The sequence below is a fragment of the Cibotium barometz genome, chromosome 12 (genome assembly GCF_041138505.1).
Source record: "Cibotium barometz isolate CiBa-2024 chromosome 12, ASM4113850v1, whole genome shotgun sequence".
Taxonomy (NCBI): Eukaryota; Viridiplantae; Streptophyta; class Polypodiopsida; order Cyatheales; family Cibotiaceae; genus Cibotium; species Cibotium barometz.
This window is the reverse complement of record NC_141057.1, coordinates 20,586,215-20,593,334: the sequence shown is the minus strand read 5'-3', so window position 1 is coordinate 20,593,334 and position 7,120 is coordinate 20,586,215. Positions and strand designations below refer to the sequence as shown.

The window sequence follows — 7,120 nt, the reverse complement described above, 5'->3', positions numbered from 1 at the left end:
TGCATGTCCAAGACGACACAAGCGTATGCTTATGCATAGCCATAGCCATAGCCATAGCTTTGCTTTGGCATAGGCTTGCCTCGAATAGCCAAGCCTATGCTTATGCATAGCCATAGCCATAGCTTTGCTTAGGCATAGGGTTGGCTATGCATAGCCATAGCTTTGCTTTAGCATAGGCTTGGCTATGCATAGCTATGGTCATGCGTTGGCTTGGTTATGCATGGGCATGCCATGGCAGTTGCCCTTGCAACCACCATGGCATGCTTATGCATAGCAAGGGCAACTGTTATGGCATACATGTGCATAGCCAAGCATTTACATGGCCATGGCTAGAAGCTTAACTTCTAAATAGTTATGTAGGCTTTATCATGCATATGTGTATGCCAAGCTTAACTTCTAGTTTATGTGTGTAGCGCGAGATGGCTGACACTCCAGAGGGTTACATGACCCTTAGACTCACCCAGATATACCCCTACCAGGGGTTCTCTGAATTTTTCATTCATTCAAAGAACCCCCGCCACCAGGGGTTCTCCAAATTTTTCATTCATGCCCAGACCACAAGCTTTGAGCCCTGAAGAATTCTATCAATTCATATCACAGGCATCTCCTGAGCCAAGAGCCATTGCCTAGTAGTACTTTGGTGGGACTAGGCCCTCAGGACCCTCTACCATTGTAGCCACACTGGTCCCCACTCCCTTGTCATAGACATCAATGCACATCCCTTCTCATTGCTCAAATACGCATAGACGTAGCAGTGGTGGTGGGAGTGGTTGTGGTGGGGTCCCACCCATCTCCTCCATATCTAGTACACCACGTGCACCTCAGAGTCCTTATAGTCCTCACACACCAACAAGCGAGAAAGTTTATTATGTGTGCAACAATGGCGCCATAGTTATGGACGATGTAGGGAAGGAGATAAAAGGGCGTATCTACCAACCCCTCAAAATTCAATTTTCCCATGAAGTGATAATTATTGGGATACCTTGGATCAAAATAAAAAGAACTTCATCATGTCACATATTAAGAACGAGTACACTCCTGCAGGTGAGATAGTCCCTAATCATTGGATCAACAGTGTAATGGTTAAAACCATGGCATCACAAAGATCCAAGGTAAGGGATGCCTTGAAGGAGGGGAAGCCAAAACCGACTTGGCTAGATGATGAAGAGTGGCAGATGATCCAAGTAGAGCAGAGGGACATGCCTGATAAATACAACAAGTAGAAGGTAGCTTCACGGTTGAGAATGGAGAGTGTGGGCTCGTTGCATCTTGGTAGCAACTACAAGACTTTTCGCGAGTACTTTGTAAGATTTTTACTACTTTCTTACATTTTATTGTCTATGATGTGAATTAGTTGCATGCATTTGAATTTTTGCATACTTGTTCATGCAGGAGAGCATAGTAGGCCGTAATTGTTGAAACTCAAGAGCTAAATGATAGAGTTGATGTGGTGAAATCTAAGAGCCAATTGTGATTAATATAGTAGATGTGGATACTAGGCCTGAGGGACAGATTCAAGATTAGATAGAATAAAGGTCATCAAGTTCTGATAGAGATCCAAGTACATCTGACAAAGGGGAGCAAATAGATGATCTTAATCCTACAGAAGAACGAGACATTGACCAATTGGTTTAAAATTCCTTAAGTGACATTGAAAAGGATGCAAAATCGTTCCTTAAAATTGATCTTTTTGGGGCCATGGATCTATGATAGAATAGATGAAGATCTATGACTTTGCAATATTCATCAATCTTAGTACACATATGAAAGGTTTCACTACTGTCTCATTGTCAACACTCTTACACAACATCTTTATTGAGAGTTTAATCCCTCGTGTGTAGAAATATTAGCATACAGTAATAGTTTTATTTTTCACATACTGAAATGCACATTTTTAATATTGTAGATGAGCTCAAAAGGACCAAATTTGGTAATTTTGACTATAAATATGACTAGACTTGTTTTTTAATATTTTTTCTTATATTATTACTGGTTCTCATACCAGTTGAAGCCTAGGAGGCTATTGATTTTGGATATCATGTTGTTGTGTGTAGATTAGACATGGACCCATGCTAGGTTCCCAAGCCTTGAGTAAATCCATCCTTAAAATGGAACAAATACATGTATTAAAACAAAGGAAGCATAACTTTCAATACACTACAAGGTGACAAAAATTACAAGCATTGCTAAGTGACACTTTTAGACTTGTACCACCAAACTTTTAAAAAAGAGTTGACACTTTCTACTCTGACACCTTTGATTGTGGGAAGGAGGTTGTGCTAGGCCATGTAAGCAAAACCATTTGTTACAATTTTTTTTCTTTTTCTTTTTCTTGAGAGAGAGAGAGAGAGAGAGAGAGAGAGAGAGAGAGAGAGAGAGAGAGAGAGAGAGAGAGAGAGAGATTAATAGCTTCAAAAGTCCCAAAATGAATCTATGAGACCTAAAATAGTATAACGAATAGGTTAATGCATTACCCTATTGCATGAGAGATAATATGTTTACATTCCAATGCATTTGTCCAAGCATACATAAGATCTCTATATGTGTGCATGCATAAGATTCTCCATTCTTTGGTTTCTCAATATGTCATTTTGCAGAGCACAATTTCAATGCATGTGGTAGATGAGACCATCGACTTTAACTTTTACTTAGACTCTCTAACTTGATGTTTACTATTTTCTTAGGCACATCTCTTGTTTGCTATGTTTTTTTTAAATCAAACATGTAGTTTTTCTGTTCCCATTTCTCCCCAGGGATAATCGTTCCCGTTTCTTTCACTAGCCATTAGCTTGTATGCTTAAATGGACTTCTTGACTAATTGGACTCCCATGTTGTGGACTTGCCTTGCATGCTTGTGGACTTCTTGTCTTACATACTTCCTGAGTAATCGACTCTAGTAGGCTCCCCGACTTGCACGCTTATGGTCTTGCAATTTTTTTGGCTTGTAAGCTTATGGACTTCCCAGCTATCAAACTTCCAAATTAGCTGGCTCGTGGAGATCCCAACTTTGCAGGCTGCTTGTCTTGAAAACTTACGAGCTTATGGGGTTGCAAAAGTGCATGCTTATAAACATCAAACTTAGAAGTCCCAAAAGTTGCAAGCTTGCAAACCACTTAGCCCATAAAGCCCATAAGCTTACAAAAGTGCATGCTTATGATTATGAACATCAAACTTAGAAGCCCCAAAAGCTGCAAGCTTGCAAGCCAATTAGCCCATAAGCCCATATTAAGCTTGCACCTTGCTTGCACACCAAGAAGTCTAGTCTTTAAGTTTGGAAGCTAGGAAGCTCGTATTCTTGTGAGCTAATAGGCTTCCATTGCAAGAAGCCGTCTTATTTGGAGCCATTATTTGCCTCTGATTGAGCCACTAGAATCCCCTTTCTACCACTTGTTCTTCCACCACCTTACCCATGATTATCTTGATTCTAGCATATTCAACAAGCCATTGTTAGATTTCTTATTTATTTCTCCATTACCCCAAATCTAGTCCACCTTCTATGAGCACTTGCTTTAGGTTGTTGAGACTCTTGTACAGCTCTTGTATAAGACCACTTCTTGATTGTGGCCATTGTGAATTGACATGGCATGCTAACCTAGTCTACAAAGCTAGTCTTCTAAAGCATCAACTCCTCTCTTGACTTCGAATAGACTTTTGAGAATGTATAAGGGATACTCAAATTCACTTAAATGTGTATGCAAAAATACACATAGGAATGCAAGTTGATTGATCTCTAAATAAACCTTTAGATAGATCCTTTATGGGATTAAACTTAAAAAAGAGTGTTAAGTTATCTTTTATTACGTAATAGAAGAGTTAGTAAATGAAGTATTCTAGAGGGTTGAAAAACGGAGAAGAGAATAAGGCAATTTGAGATGTCTAAATGTAGAACTATATCTTAGTTTTGACCATAGCCTTGGCCTGTAGAGTAGAGAATTATTCATTCTTTAAAGAGCACGGACCCTTGATAATATGAGACAATAGGGTTAAGAAAGATTAGGATGATCTCAAGATACCAAAATTTGCTCATGGTATGGTGGAGACCTCGTGTGGACTTCACGGTTTGAGGATCTACAATTGGAGTTATGACTTGAGGACAATGGATGTCTCCTTGGACTTGGGAAGGTTTACCAGTCTCAGAATACATATATGATGCATGATTGTTTGATCATGTTTTACTTGGCTGATAATGTATTTATTAGAGATTTGCTTTTGTGGGTGCATGTGAAGGTACCACACATGTGCATGATTTGCCGTGCGGATGTCACCCGAGTGATGAGTCTTCAACAAAGACAGTCTTGCCCACATCGAGACCTTGACCCTTCTCGGTTAGACGTGGGTGTCCTCCTAATGAGATCGGTGTGATGGACAAGAAGTGGCACTATATTAATAGTATATTAAGCATGGTAGGTATGGGGGCTGGACATGTGCGCTAGTCTCATGTGGCTCCTGAGATTGGTTATTTGGATTATTTTTACTTTGGGAGTGGTATGGTTGTTAGAAGCGGCTCCCTGGATTTTAGCACGACTATTAGATTTGGATGTGAGACTTGTGGGCTTTGGGCTCATTAGTGCATACCTTCTTGCTAGTCGATCCTACGGGAGCCATCGATGACTCTTATTTGTGAGAATTATAAAGAAGTCAAAGACCATATTAGGGAGTTTGGGAAAATCCCAAGTCCCATTTTGCAAGATAAAAAGAAATGAGAGCACAATGAACCCTTTTAAGCTTTTGTCAAAACCAATTGATTTGGTATATCATTGGAAAGCTCTTGAAGTGTAGGTTCTAAATCCACATTTTTTGACAACTTTGAAGTTTGTATTCTAAGATATACAAAAAATTACCAAAGTAATGGGATTTTTCCAAACTCCCTAATATGGTCTTAGTCACTTATTTCGAGGAATTATACTCAATTCCTATCGTAAGGTCTATTCTAGTTCAGCTAAGTTGAAATAGTTGATAGGTGAGCAATAGGACATTGATGTATGGAGGCTCTGGTGAGTCGCTCTACCCTTAGTATAGTTTTATGTTGTAGTTATTTAGAGTTATTAGAGGTAGGGGTCTCATATTTATTAGGAAAAGAAACTCTTATTAGCTCAAATATCATTAAAATATATAAACAAGAGGCTTTTAGAAGCACACAAGTTTATGATATAAGGAAATCCTCAAGCTTTAAGTATGTAATGTACACTTATTACTATCCAAGGCTACAATTCCATTGCTTATTTTATGTGTAGGATTTTTAGAGAATGCATTAATCAGTTCCTCTTTTTGTTATTTGATAGGTTATAGTTTTTTTTGAAATTTAACAAGGTGTTAAACTCTCTCAAATTTAGTCATGCCTACAAACAAGAGTAACAAGCTAGATGATTCCATGGTGAACTTTAAGATTTGATCCACGTGTCAAGAAGCAAATTTCGAGATGCACACAGATTTGGACAGATGTTGAGTGGCAATTGGATGGCACTGGCTTACTTAAGACATTGCGGAGCCCCAGCAAGTGTTGCAGAGAATCAAAACTCCAATCTATTCTCCCCGTTAATCCTACATCACCAACACATACATAGCCTTCATTTTCTCTCCACTGGGCATCGCTAATCATACTCTAAATGCTTTAGATTGCCGTAATCCTGCATTACGCGTTCGTGGGGGCAGAGGTCCTACTGCGGAGGCGGTGGTGAAGAAGAAGGCCGCGAAGGCTGTGGCGAAGAAGAAGGCCGCCGGCGGTGAGGTTTGCGGATTCCCGCGCGGACTTGGGCGAGCGCTTGGCGGTAACACGTGCGAAGATGGCGGAGAAAGTGGCGCACGCACGTACGTCCATGCGTGTGGCGCTGGTGAAGCTGAGGCACCCCGTTCACCCGGTGCGCAGGGTGGCCGCCAAGGAGGCCGCGCGCGAGATCAAGGCTGCGGCCACAGGTAGCTAACCCTAGGTTAAGCTTGGGCGTTTTCCTATGTTATTAACACACGATACAGTCCGTATTTCTCATGTTTTCCTGCTACACAGAGAGGCGGAAGCAGGCAGTGGCAAGTGCTCGCACCATCGCCGCCCAGAAGAAGGCCGTCGTGAGAGAGCGCCGTGCAAGAGAGCTAAACCAGTCCGTCGCAGCTTACCTAGTATATATATATATATATATTTGTGTTTGAAGTATGAGCGCCATACTCCAATTAAAATAGTTTGAGCACCATTTGTGAAGTTTTAATTTCAATTACACTACCATCCATAGAATAAAGCCAAACTCCTCAACTTTGAAAGGAACCAATCAGTCTTTATTGAATGGTTTTTAGCATGTTCCTATTGGTGGTGGGTGGGAGGTTGATGGTATTGTGACTTGCCATTTCCACCTTCGATAACAATACCATCAGTGGTAATGGTGAGGTAGTAATTCGTGGTTCACTTTACACAACTGATTTTTTTTTGGGGGGGCAGAAATGCGAGGTTTCAAGGGATGTAAGAATGTATGTGTGTATGTACATATGTGTCATTTGTGTGTACTTAAAGTGATTATTTTTTGGTATCTTTCTTTATTAGGATATATATAAAACACACAATATATTGGACATAAGTGATGAAGCTTGAAGCGGAGAGGGAATGCATTTAAACACTTTACATCAAACCTTAATGGTAGCTTCAATTTAAAGCGTAGCAAATGGAGACGGTGATGTTGGCAAAGTTGCAAGATGGACATACTACAAGTGAGTACTAAACAGAAGGCATTATAGAGTACTTTTATGAGTCCAAATTTAAGAAAATTGATTTATCAATTTTCGTAGCCCTTATTTTAAGGAATGAATTTTTGTACATTTTAGCTACAAACCCGGCTTTTGGTGTAGATTTCGGTAATGAAAACTCATTGAATTAAAAAGTTTTCATAATTTAGATTGGTTGCAAAAAAGGTTTTGTTTAATGCTTTTGACTTGTCAAAAAGACATGCAAAAAGTGTTATCGACTAGTTTTCAATGCAATGCACCATAATTCTTGCTAAAAACAAATTTCGCCTAGTACTTATACTTATTTCAAGATGGAAATGCTCAACTTCTTACAAATTTGTGATAGATTATTTAGTGCACGCATGGGAAATATAGAAGAAATACACATGCATTTGATTTGCTAGCTTCCACAACC

At 39.7% G+C, this 7,120-nt stretch overlaps 1 protein-coding gene across 1 annotated transcript; it reads left to right on the top strand.

The window, feature by feature from the left end:
* Positions 1-5,723: 5,723 nt before the first annotated feature.
* On the top strand, positions 5,724-6,348 carry LOC147633160 (uncharacterized). Its single transcript, XM_086805694.1, has 3 exons — positions 5,724-5,913; positions 6,002-6,111; positions 6,283-6,348. Exons 1-3 carry the CDS (start codon positions 5,784-5,786, stop codon positions 6,346-6,348), a joined length of 306 nt encoding a protein of 101 aa, XP_086661820.1. The 5' UTR covers positions 5,724-5,783.
* The last annotated feature ends 772 nt before the right edge of the window (positions 6,349-7,120 follow it).